General features: G+C 32.7%; 2 protein-coding genes across 6 annotated transcripts in view; one reads left to right on the top strand and one right to left on the bottom strand.

Moving 5' to 3' along the window:
- Positions 1-23,938, bottom strand: part of LOC106102355 (transient receptor potential cation channel trpm) — a 121,239-nt gene that overhangs the window by 49,157 nt on the left and 48,144 nt on the right. The gene's annotated exons all lie outside the window — the stretch shown is intronic.
- On the top strand, positions 10,200-12,298 carry LOC106102360 (ejaculatory bulb-specific protein 3-like). The gene is made up of 3 exons (XM_013281806.1): positions 10,200-10,256; positions 10,612-10,793; positions 11,418-12,298. The coding sequence occupies exons 2-3, from the start codon at positions 10,613-10,615 to the stop codon at positions 11,600-11,602; spliced, it is 366 nt and encodes a 121-aa protein (XP_013137260.1). The 5' UTR covers positions 10,200-10,256; position 10,612; the 3' UTR covers positions 11,603-12,298.

Genomic DNA, 23,938 nt, shown 5'->3' with positions numbered 1-23,938 from the left:
GTTTAGTCTCGCTTTCATTCCTATAAGCTTATATAGAGGTGAACTCTACTCGATTTTTAGCTGTGCAACTAAACAGTTGATGGCTGCTAAACAATCGACAATCGCACAATAGTTGTGCGATAGTTTTCGTGAAAAGCGTGCGAACACTCTTGGCCCCCATAAATTATAGTTACTCTAGTGTTAAATCTACACTAAGGTAGACATTAAGAGTTCGCGCGACAATTGCAGTCATATATCGGATAGTACGTCAAATAAATAATGGAAAATAATGCTGTTTGTCATTACTGTTACCTCTTTGCCGCGTCCCGTGGAAATGCACCTTTATCTACCACTAGCTGTTGCTCGCGTCTTCGTCCGCGTGGAATTAAAATACAATAAAAATATAACCTATGTTACTCGCAGATAAATTTTCTTTCTAACGGTGAAAGAATTTTTAAAATCAGCCGAGTAGTTTTTGAGTTATTTCAATATATACAAAAGTACAAAACTTTCCTCGTTATAATATTAGAATACCGTATATATGTTTATGGTCACCTTTGTATCTTATTACCTTATGCTTTTTTCGCATATTTATTTGTTACAATAAAATTAAAAAGCTCACAAACAAAGCAACATTGTCTTTACCAAAGTTTAAGCCTTTCAGGGTGTTGAAATCAAGTTTTTAACTATGATTAGAAATTCCGAACCCAACAAGAAGCACGACTCTGAATGAAAAGTTTGATTGAATCTTTTGTTTTGGAAACAATTTGATCGCTTGATACATCTGTTACATTTTAATTACATTTCAAGATTTGGAATAAAATGTTTGTAAACTTTTTCTAAGACATAAATAAATTATAGCCTTTATTATTTGAAAACGAACAAGAACTCTTCGCCATTTTTATACCGAACACTGAATATTAAAACCTTTCTTGTAAATGTTTATTAAGTTGGATTTTTTTATATAAAAATATATTTAATACTCAAACAATAGTATTATTCCAGTTTATAAGAAACTGGCTATTCCGAGACTAAATTCGCATGAAATATTAAGGTTTTGTTTAATTTTTTACATGTGTGAAATTTTTAAATACAAATGTACAAATCAAATGCACAAATAACAACCATAGCTACCTGGCTTCTTTGATGTTGGCACCTTATTTATGGTCCCTTTCCCACATGAAGGCTATTTTTCCAATTTATTTATACCCTAAGTTTAGCGTGAAAATAAATATCCTAAAGCGTGTATTGAGTTTATCGTAAATGTAAGTCTTTTTGTTAAAATAGAAAATTATTTAAAAATATACTGAGATTGCTGACATCCTATGCCACGAAGTAGTGTGTGTTTACGCTTTGTTATATTAGTATAGATATTAAAGAAGTATAGATATAGATGACTGCGTATGAAAGGTTAACATTACAAACAATCTCATAAGAAACTTTGTAAAAGAATGTTCTTGTAGACAGCCATTAGAGTTGGAACGAACAGTTGGTAATAATCGCTAAAGTTTGTGTCTGTCTAGACGTTGTTATTGCTACATATATCGATCATATATGATGTTACAAATCTTCGGCCCCTACGCAAATTGGCGTAAGTGAAAAAATGCCATTTTTCGACAGTGTGCGCCAATCATACGCTTTTTAATCATACTAATATTATAAATGCGAAAGTTTAGATGGATGTTTGTTAGAGTTTGTAGCCTTAACGGCTGAACGGATTTCGATGAAATATGGTATAGATGTAGAGGATAGTCTGGAAGAACACACAGACTACTCACTTTTGTTTTTTTATTCCACGTGAACGGAGTCGCGGGCGAAAGCTAGTTTATTTTAATTGTTAATAGTTAGAGATGTTATTAATTACTAGCTTTCGCCCGCGACTCCGTCCGCGTGGAATAAAAAAAAACAAAAGTGAGTAGTCTGTGTGTTCTTCCAGACTATCCTCTACATCTGTACCAAATTTCATCGAAATCCGTTCAGTTGTTTAAGCTACAAACTCTAACAAACATCCATCCATCCATCCATCTAAACTTTCCCATTTATAATATTAGTATAATTAGTATGATTTAAATATTAGTTTAAACTTAAAGTCAAATAATGCAAAGAAAGATATGTCGAAATAACAACTTTATCTTTCACGTAGATTTAAAATATAAGATTCTTAGTTGGGATAGGTTTTATATTTGTTTATGAAATGAATTATAGTTTACTTGCTCGATATAAAAGAAATCAATCAAAGTTAACCTAAAACGATCGCTGCGTTAAAAGCTTTTAGAGGTGTTATAAAAACATCGACGTTTATTTCATTTCTATTTTTAATACGATACTTTCGTAACATACTCTATTTAAAGAAATTCTTTTTAAAACGTTTGTAAACAAACTAGACCAGTACGAAAATAATACGAAAAATCATGGAAAGATATATAAAAAGGCCCAAAGGTGAATTTGATGGTGCAGGAGACGCATAGGAAAATATCCTCTTTATGTGCGTCTCCTCCTCCGTCGATTAAGGGTAGGCAACACATCCGCTATTGCGAATGTCTACAGGCAGAGGTCGCTTTGTCAGTTTGGTGGATTTAGGTGGCCGCTTGCTCGTTTGCCACCTTGTATTATATTACAAAAAAAAAGGATTAGTTATTAAAATATCACGTCTCCAAAGACTTTGTTTCTATTTTTAAATTTCATCCACGACTTTCTTTTAAGCTCCTCTTAAAATGTCTGTTCATGAAATAGTTAAAGATCCTTCAGACTGTTTTAAGTAGTATTTTAGTTTTAAATGTACTAATTATTGTACATAGTTTATAAACCAAGAGGATATAATTGTCAATTTCCTTTTCATCTAAATGTACCAATGAACAGAGTTATAACCTACAATCTGTATAAGATATCCTTTCAAGTTAGTGTAGCTAAAGGATCCTTACACGAGCCATTCAACAAGGGTCGTAATTGTATCCCTTAATCAATGAGGCGACAAATTAAATTAAATGTAAACAGATTCAAGAACCCTTAAAGCTTTCTAAACATTTTGTATAAAAGTCAATTGTGGATTTTACTTTTTTTTATCGTCTTTTGTTTTCAATCTTTTTTATTTCAATTCTAAATGTAAGCTTTGTAACTGTTGATTTTGTTTAATTGAATTTTACGTATCAAATGTTGGTTTTCTCTATATCTATCTATACATATAATAAAATTGTAGTGTCTGTTTGTAATGTAAAATATCAGATATCGGGAAGATGATGTATTTACGTTGTTGATAACGAAATTAGCATTTAAATTTTTTTGTCAGTACGCAAGTTATCTCCGGAAAGAATCAGGCCGATTTTGACAGAACTATCACTGAAGAAAAGCTGACATAGACGAGCATATAGGCTATTTTTTATTTTAATATTGAGTAGACGAAGTCACAGGCAACAGTTAGTTTGAAATACATACGAAATCAAGTTTAACTAATTCAAATTTACAAATCAAAGTAACTTGTTTGTTAAACAAATTAATATAAAGCTTGGGTACAGTCGCTTCAATCATTTAAATCAAGGCAAAGTTTGAAACAAGACTTTGTATAGCGGCCTATGTTATATCAAAAGATTTATTGAATTTTACTCCAGAAAAGCTATTGTTATAATTTGATCAATGTAAGCTAAAATGTAATGTAAGTTTTTTTTTTTAATCTTAGTTAGGTAAAGGGGATTTTTGTCTTGGGACATGTCAATCCCATAGTGCTGTCAGTAGATCGTAAGAAACGAGCTGGCATAATCGTACAGCCGCTTCAGATGCTGGCTCAGCCAATATTGACATAATTATGCCTACATCGGACGGGTTGAGCTTTAGCTCCCGGAAGAGTAGAGTTAAAATTTAAAATAAACTTTTATAATCTAATGATACTAAGACAAAATGTATAAAGATGAAATCAATTAAACGAATAAAGTAAAATGTTAGAGTCCACACACTTGAAACTAAACCACCGCAGAACTGTTTAGTCTCGCTTTGATTCATAGGAGCTTATATGGAGGTTCGCACACTACTCAATTTTTAGTTGTGCAACTAAACAGTTGAATTGGCTGCGAAACAATCGACAATCGCACAACAATGCGATTGTTTACTCAATGGTGTGCCCGCTCTATCGATATAAAAGACTACTCCAAGTAGACAGAACCTATAGAATTTATTAGCAAGATTAAACGGCAACTATCAACCAAAAGTCCGTGTATGGCAATCAACTGCTGATGAAATAAAGTCGACGGCCAAAGAATTTCTCTTACGCTATTAAAAATGCTTTAACGTTATCTATACAAAATAACAGCTATAAATACTGAAAAGTACACTATTTGCGACCGTCTTAAGTTACGTCCGCAACTTTGGTACTGTTCCAACTTAAGTTTGTATCCGCAATATTGGACGCTCGCGCCAAGCGTCGGCCACAGATGCACTACGAAAAACAACTCAGATGAAGTTATTCATTATGTTTAATTCAAACATTCGCTTATGTTGGTAGATTATTTTTCGTACGTTTTACTGGAAGTTGAACTGTGGAGTTGACAATCTATATCTATCTCTTTCTATCTTATGGTATCGCTGCTACTTTTGATATCGCTTCTCGTTGGACGTACTTTAGATGTTTAACATGTTAACAGGAAAAAATTAACAATCAGGACGTATTTTTGAATAGAAGTAGAAATTGAGATAATAATAAGTATTTCCCCTAAAAAATGTTATTTAGATTTCTCCAGGCGAGCTGAAAATAACGTACAGTGCAGTATAGATATTGTTTGAACACACTTCCAACATTTACTTATTTTTATAAGAGAGGGGGCAAACGAGCAGCGGGAGCACCGAGATGTTCATCGACTCCCATGGACACCCGCAATACACGAGTAAATGCAGATGCGTTGCCGGCCTTTGAGGAGGTGCTAATCTGTTTCGTGTGAAACTATTGTTATTCTTGTGTTGCAGGACAAAATAGGTCTTGCTTTCAACAAGACGTCTGATAACTAGATGACTAGTTGTAAAATCAGAAGTAGAAGTAGTAGTGAAATTATTTTTAATATAAGTGATTGTTATCAAAGCGTAATCAGCGTGTGATGGATGATCGTCTATTAAAAAGTGGTTTACTTTGAAAATTTTCCATAAATAAACAACAAAACGGAAGGTTTCTTTGTTCCTTTTGATCGTTTTGTAAATTTATTTGTTCGCGGTCATGCTGAACGCTACGCTTGATTTACGGCTTCGCTTTAAAAATATTGTTTCGATATTTTCTTTGTATTTTTAAAAGCAACGCCATTACAACGATAGTACGAGTAGAACAATAATGGATCTTAAGGACACTATTGTGATGAATCTCTCACACCTGGACCCCAAAGGGGTAGACAGAGACAATAGACCTTCGTTTAGCGCGGTATTAACACTTGACTTGTTTCTACATTAATAGTAACAGTGTTAGAGGCCGCTTTAACATCTTCGCACGAATGGGTCAGCTCGCCCGGTGTAATACCACGGCCACACAGAAAACAGGCGTGAAGTGGAAGCAATTCCGCATTTCGTCTGATGAGTGCTGGAGGCCTAATTTTAGTCCCTTTCTCTTTCCACCCTTTTCTTAAGAGGTATATATGGGATGGAAAAGTAGATTTGACGGTGTGGTAGACGAATAGGTAGGGGAAATGTCCTCTTTATGTGCGTCTCCTCCTCCGTCAATTAAGGGTAGGCAACTCATCTGCAATTGCGGATGTTTATGGGCAGCGGTCGCTTCCAATTTCCGTGGCCGATTGCTCGTTTGCCACCTTATATTATTACATTGGTTTGGGGTACTCTTGATTATAATATGCCACTTACTTGAAGTGATCAATGACATCAAATATCAAATGTGTTTCTTTGCTAATATTCTTTGAATTTCAAAACTGTACCGAATTCATTGTTTCTACAATCAAATATTTTAAATATAGAAACGGTGCCAAGTCGAACAGAAAACTGTTTTAGTAATTCTTCAAATAAAAATATTTAATTCAATCAGCCAATACTGAACATCATGAAATCAGTATGGAATTAACGAAGTGTAAAGCTAAACGAATGCGAGTTTTAAATCAATCAGAAGCATTACATTGCTGTACCAGTTTGATTTATTTTTTTGAACATTTCACTTGTTCTATTATTTATGTAGAAGTGTATTGTGTGATCCCGCGCTGGCGATACAAACATAATAAACAATTAAGAACAGACATTGTGGTTTATAAAGTACATTTTTCTTTAGACGTGAAAACGTAAGTCATGTTTAAATATATACTGTACTCGTATACTATTATAATGAAGCGTAAACACACATTTCTTTGTTGCCTAAGATGTCAGCAATAACAGCATATTTTTGAATAATTGTTTTTGTAATAAAAAACCGTACACTTGCGTCATGCTTTAGGCTATATATTTTCACGCCACTGAACTTAGGGGTAAATATTTTGGATGAAAACCCTAATATGGGAAAAAACCATAAGTTGCTGCCAACATTAAGAAAGAAAGATTGCTAAGGTTTGTCATGTCATGTCGTGTCATTTTGACATTTGTTATTGATAATTTGACAAATGTAAACAATAAAATAAAATCTTCATAATTTCATGCGGATGAAGCCGCACGGGAACAGTATTTTATATGTTACTTTTTAGACGCTTAAAAAAGGCAGGAGTAAATTTTCTGATGCAATATTGTAAAATCCGTTGAAATAGGGTAAAAGTTTTTAATGAACATTTGCCAGAAAACTAGGGTCATAAAAAGTACTTGTAAGTTACCAGTAAGTTTTAAGTGTAAGTCACAGTAACTTTGGACGCGCAAGGATTTGTTCATCACACGTTCAGTTCCCAACTTTGTGTCACTTTAATCTTTATGTTTCTCAAGCAAACCAGTCTAGCTATATATTTACCCTTCCTTTATGACCCCTCCTCCGGTAAATCTACTTCCATGTTTTCTTATAACAAAATGGTGAAAGTTGAGGAATAGAATTTAGCACACACTCAAACGACGCGTGGAGTTACTTCGAGCTTACCTTCTATGTGGCCATAGCATTGCCTTAATCAGGTGACATTTGTTAGTACTACGAGGTATTATTTTAAATAATAAATTTACTTGATAACGTCTCGAGCCGAAGTTCAGTCCGATTGGGTCTCTGTCGCTTGTTCCATGCTCTCATTTCCACGTGTGGCTCAAATGGAACGTGACATATGCTGGGTTTCTGAAATTTCCATTTATTTTCTAATTAACTAATGATTCATAACTGTTCGGTCGTTATAAATTTAAATTTATAACTTGAGTGACGTAATTCGGAAACGCATATTATTTTATCGAACCAAAAACTATCTATTGGTTAAAAGTAGCTGGGAAACCATTAGTCATGCTGTTACATGCGTGCAGCCGTTGTTTCACAAGAGGTTACCACGTCGAAAAAAATGTAATATTTTATACTGATACGGTGAAATTCATTTTAACGTCTTATGTAGGGTGAATTAATTTGAATATCTTCCTGTAACAGCCGCCTTCTATGTATTTTGCCATCATTTTATCAGTATTTTTAAAGAACGATTTATGTGGAATTTATACGGAAGAGAATGTTGTGTTTTTTAACAAAATGTAGAGATTTACTGCCCCACCCTAAGTTACAATGTCACTACACTAAGCGACTATTTAAGTAAGCTTTTTATCAATTTAACTTTGAGTACGGAAATTAGATTAATATAGCTATTTGCTGTAGTTACTTTTTTAATTCTTTATCTGAAATATAAACTTTTTTCAAAATAAAAATAAATAAAATAAATTGCTACACCTTATCTTTATGATAAATTACTTTTAATACTTTGGACAAGAACTTATGCATCATTAGTCTAAGTTGAAATTTTACTCAGCAACTTTTGGTACTTAATTGACTTAGCAATTAAGTTAAATAGGGTGCGATAAATTGGCAATACAAATGTAAAGTTTTATACAAAGCGGTTGTAAATTGAAAACAACGGCTTAACCAGGAAATAATTCACGGTGTTATTCTGGTTTTTATTTGAAAGACAAATATAAATAGTTGAAGAATTTTTTTGTTTAGAAAAAATATTAGTAGATTTTTGTTAATTTACTAATATTTCCTTTAACCAATACAACTAAGCTCTAGGCTTGTGCTAGTATATGGTTCACAATAGTCGAATGGCGGGATTCGAACCCTCGACCTCGAGATCAACCATTAGGCTATTGGCGCTTGAAAATATATTATCTATGTTTTGATAGTATTTTATAGATTTCACAATGAGATAAGACCAAATTCATACAAGTTACTTAAAAGATTGCTATTTCAGAACAAAAAAAATAAAATCGATTTAAGTATTGTGATGTACAACGAGTCGTAGAGTACTAGTCTTGGGTATTTTTCCTTTATCTACGAGTATAATTATACTAATATTATAAAGAGAATTTGTATTTTTGTATGTATCGAAATAACTCAAAAACTACTGGACCGATTTCAAATTTTCACCATTAAAAAGCTACGTTATCAGTGAGTAACAAGGGCTATGTTATTTTTATTATTTTTTCAGATGTAGTCGCGTACAAAGTATACATATTTTCGCGCGTAGTGTTAAAGTATTTTCTATTTTCTTTATGGTTTCATCATCACCAGCTCACTATACGTCCCCACCGAGGGGCTCGGAGCCTACCCTAAAGTTAGGATGACTAGGCCATAATCAACCACGCTAGCCAAGTGCGGGTTGGTTGACTTCACACATATCTTTGAATTTCAGCGCCGATATGCGCAGGTTGCATCACGATGTTTTCCTTCACCGTAAGAACGTCGGGTAAATTATGTATTTCTTTATGGTTTACTATTAAATAATACTTATTGAGAGAAAGAGAAAGCGTGTTAAGAGAAATGATTCAATATTATTGGTTCAAACGAAATAAATTCTGAGCACGTTTCCTTTTATCGTATTACAAGGTCCGCTGAGTAAAGACGAATTAAAAACGTTTCCACAGCACGACATAGGAATTTTAAAAATATATAGTACTAGCTAATACTCGCGACTTCGCCCGTGTGAAATTAAAAAAATATAACCTATGTTATTCACAGATAAATCTATCTATCGGTGAAAGAAATTTTAAAATTGGCCCAGTATATTTTGATTTATTTCAAAACATACAAAATTACAAAAAATCAAATTTTTCCTCTTTGGAATATTAGTATAGATATAAGAAAAAATCTTAATATAAAATTTTACAACTAGATCTGTAATATATTTTTTTTTCTTCTTACGTAATATCACATTGAAGTCCCCAGGCGATGATCAAAGCTAGTCTAGAGGGGAGCGCAGATGCCATTGTAGTGGTCTTATTCTGAGTATTTTTTATACCTCTTTTTATTTATTAAATTATCTAGGAGGGAAGCCTCGAGATGACGTTTATATAAATTCAATTCGAAGTAATATCGCTACGAAATAATCTTAAAAATTACAATCATGTAATGCTTTAGAAACTATATTCATGTTTAAAAAACGATAGATAAATCATGCAAAATAAAACAATACTCTTACAGTGTTGAATTAATAAAGGTTTATGCAAACTAAGGCCAAGGAAGGTTTTAATTATATGATGTAATTATTCATTTAATCTACGTTGATCAAACCTAGGTCAAGGTAACATTACTAATAGTTCTACAAATTTTCTAAACACCCTGTGTAAATATTATGTTTTGTTATGCACCTGAAGTAATCAATACTTTTATTTTACAGCTAAAATAATTCCTCTAGAAACTTAATATTTAAGTGAACACCTACATATCAGGGGTGACAAACTTGCGGCTTTCAAGCCACATTCAGCTTCATTTAAGGATAATTTGTAGCTATATAAATATATCAGAGTTCCCTTTATATTTTAAAAAAAATGTTCCGAAGGTTTGTGCTTCAAAATGTTTTTTACGATAATCGGGGCTAGCGAAAAATAGATTTTTTTTAAAAAAACTTCCGAATATTTTGCTTGACTACCCCTGACAAATTTGTAAATAAATATAGATTGCATCAAATAAAGTAATTACGCATTCAAAATTATTTCTTCATTTCATTCAAACCAAATCCTTTATTCGATAAATAGGAAAATCCGTTGAAACAGTCATTGTTTCCCGACCTATTGAATTTTTTCAATGTAATCACATCACAAGGAGATTCACTAAGGATATAATAAAAATATAAAAACGTTGAAATTGCTACTAAAAGCACAGTTCTATTGTTTTCTAGTGAAAGAAGGTTGTTTATTGTGTACCGCTACTTCAAGTATGGATTTTTTCTTATATTTTTTTTCACTTCCAGCCAACTATAACTTACCTGAAACAAATATAAATTAAAATTAATAGTGACACACTTATATGTTATAATTTATTTTTTCACTCAAAATACACAAAAAAATTGCAAGTAAACGTAACAATTTTGTTTTTTTTTATTTTGTGTACATAATAATATGATTTGTTTAAAGTCAATATCTTAATGTAAATAAGATAACCTCTTACTATATTTACCCAATTAGTTTGATTCAAAAAGTTTACAAAAAAATTTCAAAAAATGTGAAATTTCGTGAAACCATAAAGCCTTTTTTTATATTTTCATTCACAAACCCATTTTTAATTTCCAGAATGCTGTTCCTACCTATTCTTGTGATAGCTAGCGTGGTTATGATCAAAGCTGACACATACACTGACAGATATGACTCTATGAACGTGGATGACGTCATAGCTAACAGAAGGTTGTTCATTGCTTATGTTAAATGTGTATTGAATAAGGGCCGTTGTACACCGGAAGGAAAAGAGCTGAAATGTGAGTGTTTTTATTTTTTCTTATTGAACTATTGTTGTAGATGTTATAGAGCATAAACCTATATATTTAGTTTAATAAATCATACTAATATTATAAATGTGAAAGTTTAGATGGATGGATGTTTGTTTGTACCCTAAACTGCTGAACGGATTTCGATGAAATTTTGTATAGATGTAGAGGATAGTCTGGAAGAACATATAGGCTACTCATATTGTTTTTTTTTAATTCCACGTGGACGGAGTCGCGGGTGAAAGGTAGTGTTTAATAAAAATTCATTACATTGAAAAGGAAGTAAAGGACTCGAATGCACATCAATACATCGTAAAAATGCCTATCTTCATTCTTGAAAGATTTAATAGAGATGATAAAATTTTTCTTACCTTTAGTAATGGAAGGTAAATTTTTATTAGTCCACCTTTTAATGGCGTCTATCAAAAATGTTATCTACAGTCAAGAACATTAATTTAATACCCATGTCAGTGAAATATTTTACGATCACAATTAGATCAAAATGTATCATAGCAACAAATGCGTTCTTAGCAACAAATAAGCTCTTACAGTGACAGTATGCTGTTTTCTTGATTCCAAGTGGGTAGGGAATTTAATTCTTTAACTACATTCCAGCTCATATAACCGAAGCGTTGCAGAGTGGATGCGTGAAATGTACAGACAGACAACGACGTTCTATAAAGAAAGTCATAAAACACCTCATACGTAGAGAAAACAACTATTGGAACCAATTGGTTGAAATGTATGACCCTAAAAGAATGTACTCGAAAATGTATGAAAGAGAATTGGGTTCTATATGATTTTGTTTTTAATAAATAGATATGTTATTGTTTTTATATTTTAATTGTTAACTTTGTGTTACATTATAAAAACTAAGGATGCAAGAAACAATTCTATGATTATTTGTTTGGTTTGTAATTTTTTTTTTAATTTAAATTAAAAATAAACAGATTGTTGTTAGTTTTAAGATGTTAAATAATTTCATACTGTGTTGTGAATATTATAAAATATTTTAATGTACGAAATTTGAGTATTTTTGCGTCTGATTTATAATTTAATGTTAATTACGTTTACTGCGGTAAGTAAAATCATAATTCATCTGGTGAGGCGGGCCGAAATGCGCCCCCAATGATATTCCGCCAGTGTGTGGCGGGTCTTTTTAGACCTACCAGCACTAGGTATATAATTGCTATAATAATTGTGGAAACATAACGTATACATTTTATGTAATGTACACTTGAAATAATAGTTTCGTACTAGCGAATTAGTTATTCAGTTGTATTCTTTACTTAAGTTTCTTATTACAAATATAACACATGGACAATAAAATAAGTAGTACTCCGCCAGCCATTAAAAGAACAGAGAAAAAAAAATGTTGCCACAGATTAAATTTTACATCTAATAGAGAGGGACATAGTTTTCATCGCCAGAACCATGTATTCTGTATTCTTGAAGATTTTTTAGTCTGTGCATAAATCAATACCATTTGTGATAATTTGAAATAATGATATAAGCTTTGTAATTGTGATCCAAAAACATTACTTACATATTTATGTCATGGTTTTAAGATGTCGTAATTCTGTTTATTATGTTAATAATCGGATAATAGTCGGATGCCAAAAATAAGGGTGTTGCATTAGCTCGACGACACGACGGCCATGTTGGTAAGGTTAAGTGAAAATTTGAAGAAAACATAAGAGGTACAGAAGACTATATTTTATTTAAGAATAACATGGTTGTGACGCCCACACTTTTAAGTTAAAACTCATATTCATTGGAATAAAGGAAACAGATTTAGGCAATTTACCGCATGAACAGTCTACGAATGAGCAAGTAATTAAAGGTTCAGGGATAATGAAAAAGGCATAAACAAGAGAAGTTAAAAGCGGTGATAAATCTTCCTGTTAACTGACGTTTAACATCGCAGCGTGTGGATTCAGAATTTTACAGCTTAAGCCGTTTAAGTCAATTAACTTTACACGCTAAGTTCTGTAAGACTTTTGTTAAATATTTGTTTTTTAATTCCGACAATTATTTGCAAATGTAGTTTAAATAATCTATACTTCTATACTTTTATAATAAAGCGTAAAAACACACTTCTTTGTTGTTAAGATGTCAGCAATTACAACATATTTTTGAATAGTTCTTTTTTTAATAAAAAACCATACACTTGCGTCCCGCTTTAGGCTATATATTTTGACGTCATTAAACTTAGGGGGCTAAATATTTTAGATAAAAATCATAATGTGGGAAAGAGACTATAAGTTGTTGCCAACATCAAGGAAGCAAGGTTGCCATGGTTTGACATCATGTCATGTCATTTTGACATTTGCAATTGATAATTTGACAAATGTGAACAATAAAATGAAATTTTTATAATTTTATGCGGATGAAGTCGCATGGGAACAGCTAGTTTATATGTAATATGTAATTAAATAAAGTAAATCTTTTCGGGAGAAACATTTTATCTGCACTGAAATATTTATCTTTGTAAGATTAATCCGTACAACGTTTATTACTTTTGTTTATCAAGATTACTTGAAGCGTTTCCCCTCTCAAAGTAATTTATTTCTTACATTTTAATCTCGTTTGATATTCAGTGAATATGTGCCCACATGTACCAAGATCTTGTGCTTAAAACATAGGGTAATTATATTTTCGGGTATTTGAGTAAGAGACGAAAAATGGAAATGTTACTCTAACAATTTTATTTAATATACCAAAATATAAACGTAACAATAACAAAATTACTGTACTTTCTTCGTTCATTCACTCACTCATTCGTCTCATCACTCACTCACTCTTTCAAAAATCATTAAAACATCTGAATTTTGAATCATCGCACAATCATTTCTTACTTTAAATTTGGACCATAAAAAATCAACCCTTGAAAAAGTTTGAATTATATTTCGAATTTTTAATTCACAGTTAACTGGCATTTCCCATCTTTCAAATAAAAAACTTCTGTTCAAAAGAATTCATAAATAAATTATTTATCTGACCCATAAATATTTACTTTACACAGTAATACAGTAAGGTCGTAATTATCGTCCATTAAAACGCTACAGCAATTTACACGATAAAATAACTTTGACCTTTTTCTACACCGCAGTATTATCACGATTGCCCACTAAATATAAACGGATTGTTACTTTCTTATTGCCACTGGGTAAAGCCTGTTAAATAGACTGCCTTTTGACCTAGAATACTATAGGAATTACACTAATTCATTCTTTGTATGGCAACATTTCTTACACACCCTCTCTTTCCCCAAATCTATCGCAATCTAAACTCTAAAAATAAATCCCGATTTATGGTTGACGGAATGTTAACATTCAGTTAAGTGGAATTAACCGTTTTAAATATAGATTAAGCTATTACTTTTTTTAACAAAATTCGCTATGAAAACACAGCTTTGTTATCTAGTTAGTTTATTCAAATCTATATTATATATCTACACTAATATAATAAAACGTAAACACACACTTCCTTGTTGCCTAAGATGTCAGCAATTACAGCATATTTTTGAATAATTCTTTTTTTAATAAAAAGCCCTACACTTACGTCACGCTTTAGGCTATATATTTTCACGCCAATAAACTTAGGTGGTAAATATTTTGGATAAAATCCCTAATGTGGGAAAGAGATCATAAGTTGCTGCCAACATTAAGAGAATAAGATTGAAAGGTTTCCCATGTAATGTCACTTTGACATTTGCTATTGATAATTTGACAAATGTAAACAATAAAATAAAATTTTCATAATTTCATGCGGATGAAACCGCATGGGAACAGCTAGTTTGTAATAAAAATAATTACTAATTTAACCTTTTAAATAGAATAATATACTAATATCTTATTAATATTATAAATGAGAATTGAGGATGGATATTTGTTAGAGTTTGTAGCCTAAACGGTTGAACGAATTTCAATGAAATTTGGTATAGATCTAGAGGATAGTCTGGAAGAAAACATAGGATACTCCCTTTTTTAATTCGACGCGGACGGAGTCGCGGACAAAAGCTAGTTAATCATAATTTGCAAATATAATCATCTCTATATTACAACAATTTACTACGAGGAACCTTTGTATATGGAATATCTCATATATGATAAACGACAATTTCCTGTTACCAATAGCATTTCCGAGCCGGAAAATACAGGCGACATCACTATCTACTGTATACAATGTAGAAACTTGCTCTATACTCCATATTTTAATATTATAAATGCGAAAGTTTAGATAAATGGATGGATGTTTGTTAGAGTGTGTAGCCTAAACTACTGAACGGATCTCGATGAAATTTGTAAATATTTTGGATAAAAACAACATCAAGGAATCAAGGTTGCCATGGTTTGTCATAATGTCATGTCACTTTGACATTTGTAATTGATAATTTGACATATGTAAACAACAAAATAAAATTTTCATAATTTTATGCGAATGAAGTCGCACGGGAACAGCTAACTGTATAAAACAGATTTCTATTCCATTGTAATCCTTATTTAGGACTAGAATAAACATTGTTCAACAAAACAAATGTGCCGACCGCAGCGCTATCTCTCGGTATGAGAGAAAACTAAACATTTTTCCGGAATAATATCTCTAACGTATGAATAGAAGATAACCTAAAACAACAAAACCAGCACACGGTCTGTATAAAGTGGTTCAAATACGCTTTTTTATTACTATTGAAAAAGTTTATTTGTTTAGAAAATATTCGTATGAAATTCAAGTATTGTTTTGTTTTGAAAATATTACAAACTTTGTTATTTTATACATCAAAGATAAAACAATATTTTAGCAATTTAAATTATAGATTTATCGGAATTTGTGAATAGTAATGAATTATTTCCTTTTCTGATAATTTGCGCCCTCATAATTGAAAGAAAAAAAAGAAATTCTTTTGTTGAAAGAAATTGTTTCTTCATACATTTATTAGTGTACATTTAGGTGGAGGGGTACCCCGGTAGAGGTAGACCTAGAAAGAGATGGATGGATTGCGTGAAAGGTGACATGATCAAGAGGGGAGTGATGACTGAGATGACGGATGATAGAGTTATTTGGAGGACGAAAACCGGCGCGCCGATCCTACGGTAGTAGGATAAGGCAGGGGAGATGATGATGATGATTTATTAGTGTAAATGTTATATGCACGGATATAGTAAAACCACACCTTAAACAACGAAATAACCCGCCTTAATAAATTGCTTGTGATTGATTTCTATGAAAATAATTTCGCAAAATTTGAACTGAATCGATCTGTTACATAGCAATTAATAACTTTGAAGTTTTAATTAAATTTCTACGAGTTCATTTATTATTAAAACAACGGAAATTTTATATTAACATCTTTACGGTCATTTGTTATTTAAAATCATACTAATATTATAAATGCGAACGTTGAGATGGCTGGCTGTTTGTAGCCTAAACTGCTAAACGTATCTCCATAAAATTTGGCATAGATGTAGAGGATAGTCTGGAAGAACACATAGACTCCTTTGTTATTTTTTAATTCCACGCGGACAGAGTCGCAAGCGAAATCTAGTCTAATTAATAAAGTCTTTCAGACACTAGCTAGCTTACAATAAATTTATTTTACGAAAGATTAGATAAGTAACTCTCATTATATAAGCAACAATAACATGCTGTTCTACATTTCTGCATTCCTTTCATATCCTAGCGAAGTCGTAAATAGAATTTAGAGTGTTGAAAAAAGAAATAAAAACGCAGTAAGGCAGCGCTGCTGCAATTGTTATTAAGTTTGCATAATGTACAGTATCTGCAACGCTACCCTACATTACTATACATACAATTATAGCATTTGTTTCAACAATTTTACTTGCATATGCATAATATGCGTTATGCGATCCATGCATTATAAAAACAATAATTAGTGTACTATTTTTATAACAATTACAGAGCATGATGGTAAGCGTGCGAACTGATGGTTGTTTCCCGTTGGACCGGTTGATCGATTCAATCAACTCATTGGAATTTTTTCCTCGAATTGGTTGATCGAATGAGAAATCGTGCTACCATTCGAAAGATTCTAATGTAAATTAATACTTTTAAAAAATAAAGAAATGTTTAAAATAAACACAATTTTAATAAAAACAGTACAAGTAAACATTTTCCTAATCTCTGTTACAAAGAGTGAACTGTTCCGGTCCGGGGCAGCATTGTTGAGACGTTTGTGGTCCTTTACATTGTACTGAGATTTCTTTCTTTACAAATCTTTAAAGAAAATACTATCTTGTCTTATTAGACATTCTTTTAAGAATATACGGTTGAATTATTTTGATTTTTTAATAGGTTCATGTTAAAATGTAAGTTGAGAATGTTTATTGGAAACGCCTAGGAAGGGGAAATGTCCTCTTTATGTGCGTCTCCTCCTCCGTCTTTTAAGAGTAGGCAACGCATCTGCAATTGCGGATGTTTATGGGCAGCGGTCGCTTTCCAATTCGGTGGATTCAGGTGGCCGCTTGCTAGTTTGCCACCTTATATTATAAAAAAAACGCATTCGAAGAAGAAATGATTATTTATAGTTACGAAATTATAGCATACAGTATCGATGTATATCGGCCGCTGTTTACGAGTATCAGTATTCACATACTTTATTCACATCACGTATGTTTGCGACACCTGACATATCTCACGTTGTAACCCTATTTATTACAGCAAACAACACAACAGTTATCCTACTAATTCAAATCTATACTATTATAATAAAGCGTAAACACACACTTCTTTGTTGCCTAAGCAATTGCAATTACAGCATATTTTTTAATTATTCTTTTTTTAATAAAAAGCCCTACACTTGCGTCACGCTTTAGGCTATATATTTTAACGCCATTAAACTTCGAGGGTAAATATTTTGGATAAAAACCCTAATGTGGGAAAGCAGTTAGCTAGTAAAATTATAATCGTGAAAGTTTGGATGGGTGGATGTTTGTTAGAGTTTGTAGCCTAAACGGATCTTGTTGAAAGGCATAGGTAGCGTAGTCTGAAAGAGCACACAGGTTTTTTTTAATCCCACGCGAAAAGAGTCTCTGGCGTAAGCTTGTAACACTGTATAGATGGGGTAAAAAGAAATAATCCAAGTTGAAGTATAAAAGAAAATAAAAAAACATAACATAAATGTAAAAAAATGCGACAATGTGGGGACTAGACAAGTATACCAGCGCTAAATGTATACTTGCATCCTTTCTAACAAATATTATTTTTGTTAAAGATATGAACCACATAGCAATAGTTGAGTCAACTTTCAAAATGTTTGCTGTAACAATGCTTGCGTGCTGGGATGCAGTTTGTTGCTGAATTAGAATTGATGCTCTCCCCGCATTGCGCATTTAAGTGTTTTATCTAACTAGGATAGAAACATTTCATTAGATTAGCTTAGTAAAGCTAGGCATATTTATTTTTCTTGTTATAAATAACAAAGTGAACTAACAAGTTGTTTTTCATCATTCAATTTAATGTTTTAACCCATTTTAAATGTTGAAAAATCGGGTATTGGAGAATTTTTAGATTAAGGGTTGTCACTCACTTGTTATTTACGAGGACGATGGTAGCCAATAAATTGGGTGACGTGTTATCGAGACGGGAGGAGTTAATTACGTTTGCTTTGAGCGACGGACGGCCCTGCCCACTGGTTATTGCGTACTCTACAACCATATACGTTATACTGGAAGGTGAATTTTTTAAAACAGAAATGCTATACGAACGGAACAAACAACGAAGTTGATCATTGATGTTTACGCACATTCTTAATACTAGAGGAATTTCTGATGGTTTTTGAGGATTAGATAGCTTCTTTGCCTATGTCTTGCTTTGGAAACAACGCAGACGAGTTCTACAATGTGTCTATGTAAGGGTTTCAAAAGACAATTTCTTTTAATACAAGTGTCTTGATAGTGGGAATTCACAATTACATTGACATAAGATGTTTTTAAATGTTTTTTTCTTTTTAAATATCATAAAATGAAACAGGCAGTAAGTTGATAGATTAAGGGGAAAAAAGAAGAAAAAAGTTTTTTCAAAACAGTCTATTCGGTAAGAAAGAAAAGACTGATGTATAAATGCATCATCATGCATTTAATAGTGTAATCTGCATTGTCTTTGGAAAGGTCTTAATTAGCGCTCGTCAGCTCTTTTTCTTACAACCAACAATTCCTTTGTGCAGCATTGAATTTCTGTAAAGTCTTTTTACATTGTGAGGTTTAGCGTTCAATTAAAATAGTCGTATTGAAAGAGACTTCTATAGAATTTGCTCTTTCTTATTAAAAGATTATTAGTACATTATTAAGTTACAGGAGATAAGTTTTAAATGAGACGTAGATTTAGAAATACTTAGGGTTATTAGACATGGCAAGTAATAGAGAAAATATCGAATTCAATCGAAAATATTTAACCCAAGTTCTATTCTATTTCTTGTTTATGGCTCTCCCTCTGTGGATTGGGCCAGTGTCAAGTGTTTGTGGTTTTATTCTAATTTGGGAGAAACTAGCAACAAAACTCTGCTTATGGAGATGTTCGTGGGTGTACAAGCGGTCTAAAGATTTTAAAAACCCAAGTTTTAACCTTGTGATAATTTCCAGTAAAATCGTCGATCCTCTGACCTCATTTATAAATAAATATCCTTTATATTACGAACGGAAAATTTTAATTTCATGATAATAAATGGATCGTGTTTCACATGAATTAATTATTAGCTAAGCTTTTAACGTTATTATTTTAATTACTAAATATCACGAAACGTGACTTTACATTTAAAAATTCCATTTGATTTACTATGAGTTGTTTTTTCCCCTTTGTTTCTTGTATTTTCAGCTGAGTTTTACCGCCTTTAAAAATTCACAAGCATCAAAGGAACTGCAGATGCGTTCTCGGGTCTTAAAGAGGTCTTTTATGAAATGTCCTATGTTGTTACGATGTCTTTTTGACCGACTTCCCAAAAGGAGGAGGTACTCAATTCGTCTGTATGTTTTTTTTTATGTGTGTTACGGTAAAACTCCGCCGCTATTGGACAGATTTTGATTATTCTTTTTTTATCCGAAAGATAATGCTTGCATATGGGTCCCATTTTTGATTATTATTTTTATTTATTTGATTATTTGATTTGTTTGATTTTTGGAGTCAAAGACTACGACGTAGTTAAATAGTTTATCTCAAAATCGCGCGACACAATTTTTTTAAATTTAAGAGAAATCTATCTTAGAAATTCTTCAGATTTCCTGATGGTTATTCGGTCAGTTTTTTAATCAGGAAATAGTTAGTATGTCTTGAGCTGTTAGTGGCATATTTCGATCATAGGCACGTGCCATATTTATGACTATGCAGTGTAGCTCGAATTGATTTCCCTCGAGCCTGGATTACGGAGAGTTTGCATATGATATGATGCCTCATGTCGTTATTTGTGAGCAACTTTTTGGCTCTATAAGGAAATTACTCCAGGATTTTAATGCATTTGTAATTGAAATGTGATTTTTTACATTTTGAGAGTTTTATACGTTAAGAGATACATAAAAACGACTTATACTAATTATAATGTGTGTGAAACAGGCCATACAATACATAAAGATACATTTTCTAGCAGTTTTTTTTTCCTTTAAATTTTTCATTCAGGAATATGTTTGTGTTCAAATATGAACTCTGCTTCCAAACAAATAAAGTGCATTTCAGCGCATGTCAAAACAAATAACAGACAGCTTTAAAGCCAAATAAAACGACGTCACTCCGATTTCTAAAAAAAACTTTGATAAAATAAATTCGAGTCCGTTTAGCAAGTACGATATAGAACCTAACAGCTTTCAATGGATTGAAAGCTTAGCTTTAAAGCTAGTATTAGGTGTATGAAATTTTTTAAAAGCTTTTAAAAATAGAATCCACTATTAAATAATAAGAAAGTTTCTGTATATAGTTTTTTTGTTTTTTTGAATCTAAATTATTTCGTAGTACGTACATTATAGAATTACTGAGAATGTTATACTATTGTTGAGATCTTAAAAAAGCTTCCGATAACAATATCTAGTCCCCATAATGTTTTGACACATATATGCCACAAGACGGCGCTTCTTATGAATAAAAACGTAAACTGTGAACAAATTAAATGAAATGTTGTTTTAATTTGTTAGGGGGGGTGTAAATGTTTCGTGTGAGGGTTGCAGGGTGGCGGCCTCGCTGCGGACAACTAAATAATTTAAAGAGGCCGGCAACATGTTGAATAAATGAAATTTCAAACACGCGTTGCTTATTTTTCTTTTAAACATAGAAAAAAATATTCCCAAACTTATATATGTCTTTTTCTAATTAGGTAAATTATTTATGACTATGCGACTTCGTCCACATGAAAGAAATGTAGCCTGTTACTCAGCGATGCCGTAGCTTTTTAATTAAAATGGTGTAAGAATTTTTAATATCAGCCGCGTAGTTTTTAAGTTATCTGTACTAATATAATAAAGCGTAAACACACACTACTTTGTGGCGTTAGATGTCAGCAATTACAGCATGTTTTTGAATAATTCTTTTTTTAATAAAAACCCCTACTATTACGTCACGCTTTAGGCCATATATTTTCACGTTATTAAAATTAGGGGGTAAATAAATTGGAAAAACCTTCATGTAGGAAAGGGACCATAAACTACAAGCTGCCAACATTAAGGAAGCAAGGATATTATGGTAACGGTAATTTTGACATTTGCAATTGAGAATTTGACACATGTAAACAATAAAATAAAGTTGTTGTAATTTCATGTGGGTGAAGCCGCACGGGAACAGCTAGTTTCAATATATACAAAAATGCAAATGTTTCCTCTTTATAATATTGAGTATCGATATGGTTAAATCCTAAATACTATCGTACATCATACTTATATTACAACTTACTAATATTATAAATGCGAAAGTTTAAATGGATGGATGGATGGATGGATGTTTTGCTATTAACGATGCTATTAACTTTTGTTTTTTTTTTAATTCCACGCGGACGGAATCGCGGGCATGCTAGTATAGATAAAATTAACATTAATATATGTTTTTTTTTTTAACAAAAGGTGGCAACGAGCAAGCGGCCACCTGAATCCGCCAAAAATGGCGAAGCGACCGCTGCCCATAAACATCCGCAATTGCAGATGCGTTGCCTATCCTTATCCGACGGCAGAGACGCACATAAAGAGGATATTTCCCCTTCCTATGCATTTCCATCGTCAAATCCACTTTCCCTTCCCATCCCCTTCTTATAAGAAAAGTGTGGTAAAGTGGTAAATGTGAAAAGTTAGATAATTTGATAAGGGTATTTATTACTAGAATAAATACTTAGTTTCACGCAAACTACGTGAAATAAACTAATTAACCTACTTACCAAGAAAGTTCTAACCACTGTGGTTACTAAGTTAATGTAGCTTATATTTTATTACATGACATTTCATTAAAATATATGGATAACATTTTAAATAAACTTTTTTAGTTACACAAGCAGTAAATTCAGGTCATCATGATCCTCCTTATCCTGCTCCAGTAGGGTTGGCACAACAGGTTTTTCTCCTCCAAATAACTACTCGTATATAATACGTCATCTCAGTCATCACTCCCTTGATCATGTCAACTAAGTAGTAAATTCAGGTAATTTTCTTTTTTTATACTAATATAATAAAGCGTAAACACACAGTTCTTTGTTATGTAAGATGGCAGCAATCACATTATATTTTTGAACATTTTCTTTAATAAAAACGACACGACTTAAGCTACATTTTAAACTAAATTTGGGAGTAAGTAAATTGTAAAAATAAGGGGTCATTACCATACGTAATGCCTCTAATAATTCACGGACTAAATCATGTCATTAAATTAATTACTTCCGGTTAAATGGTCAAGTATTAGTTCATGGCAATGCTTCCTAATGCCATCACGCTACCCCGCATCCTCGCAATGGCGGCAAATTTGAATGCACAATTAAACATCCTAATTGATATTTTAGATTCTGTACTAAAGGCCTGTCCCACCACTGGCTCGGATAGCTTAAAAATGACGTCACTATCAGATATTTCCATCACATATTTTACACGTTGGATTGTTTCAGACCATTTATAATTTGGTGGGACAGGCTCTAAGTCTTCGATTTCACATACTAAATTTAATTGTTTAATAGTATCCAAAATTGAAGACCAAGTACCTTAATCCCTATAGATTTAGATGATTTTCTAAATAATTCTAAAGCCTATCTATCAAATATCACATCTTGTAATAGTCAATTATGTTACATCGTATTTAACATTTTTTATACCAATAATAACATTTACTACGTCTTGTTAAAGCAAGCCGACTATTTGCTCAAACTTTGCTTTCGGCTAAGACTTTTTACAGTGGTAGTGCCCGCTTTAACATCTTAGCACGAATGGGCCGGCACGCCCGGTGTAATACCACGACCACACAGAAGACAGGCGTGAAATGGAAGCAATTCCGTGTTTCGTCTGATGTGAGTGTGGTGCCGGAGGCCTAATTTAAGTCCCTTTCCCTTTACTACCCTTTTCTTATAAAGAGATGATGGGAAGAGGAAGTGGATTTGACCGTGGAGGAGATGCATAGGAAGGGGAAATATCCTCTTTATGTGCGTCTCCTCCTCCGTCGGATAAGGGTAGGCAACGCATCTGCAATTGCGGATGTCTATGGGCAGCGGTCGCTTCGCCATTTTGGCGATTTCAGGTGGCCGCTTGCTCGTTTGCCACCTTATGTTATAAAAAAAAAAAAAAGACTTTCTACTGAAGTCTTTTCTGAAACTTATAAGAAACTGCTGCGTCTCTATAAGTAAGCGGCTTAAAAAATAATTCAACAAAGAAACGGAATTTCTATTTCTTTTGAACTGCATTAAAGTTAATTATTTACGGCTTACTCACGTATGCTTTTGTTTTTCCGGTGACGGCACCGACCAGTTTCAGACCCTGCGGGGGTCCTTCTTCAGGGCGAGAGTTAAGTATGTGTCGCGTTCGCGTCGCGCCTCGCACTGCGGGCCAGCGCTCGAAGGGCGCGGCTTGAGGGGGCGGGGGGCACCGGGGGTGCAGTTGCCATTGCGTGCGCCGGCGGCGACGATGTCGACGAGCTCAATATTGATGAGTCATTGTTGATGTTGTTGACATTAA

Source organism: Papilio polytes, unplaced genomic scaffold (genome assembly GCF_000836215.1).
Source record: "Papilio polytes unplaced genomic scaffold, Ppol_1.0 DF823923.1, whole genome shotgun sequence".
Taxonomy (NCBI): Eukaryota; Metazoa; Arthropoda; class Insecta; order Lepidoptera; family Papilionidae; genus Papilio; species Papilio polytes.
This window is presented reverse-complemented; position numbering and strand designations above follow the sequence as displayed.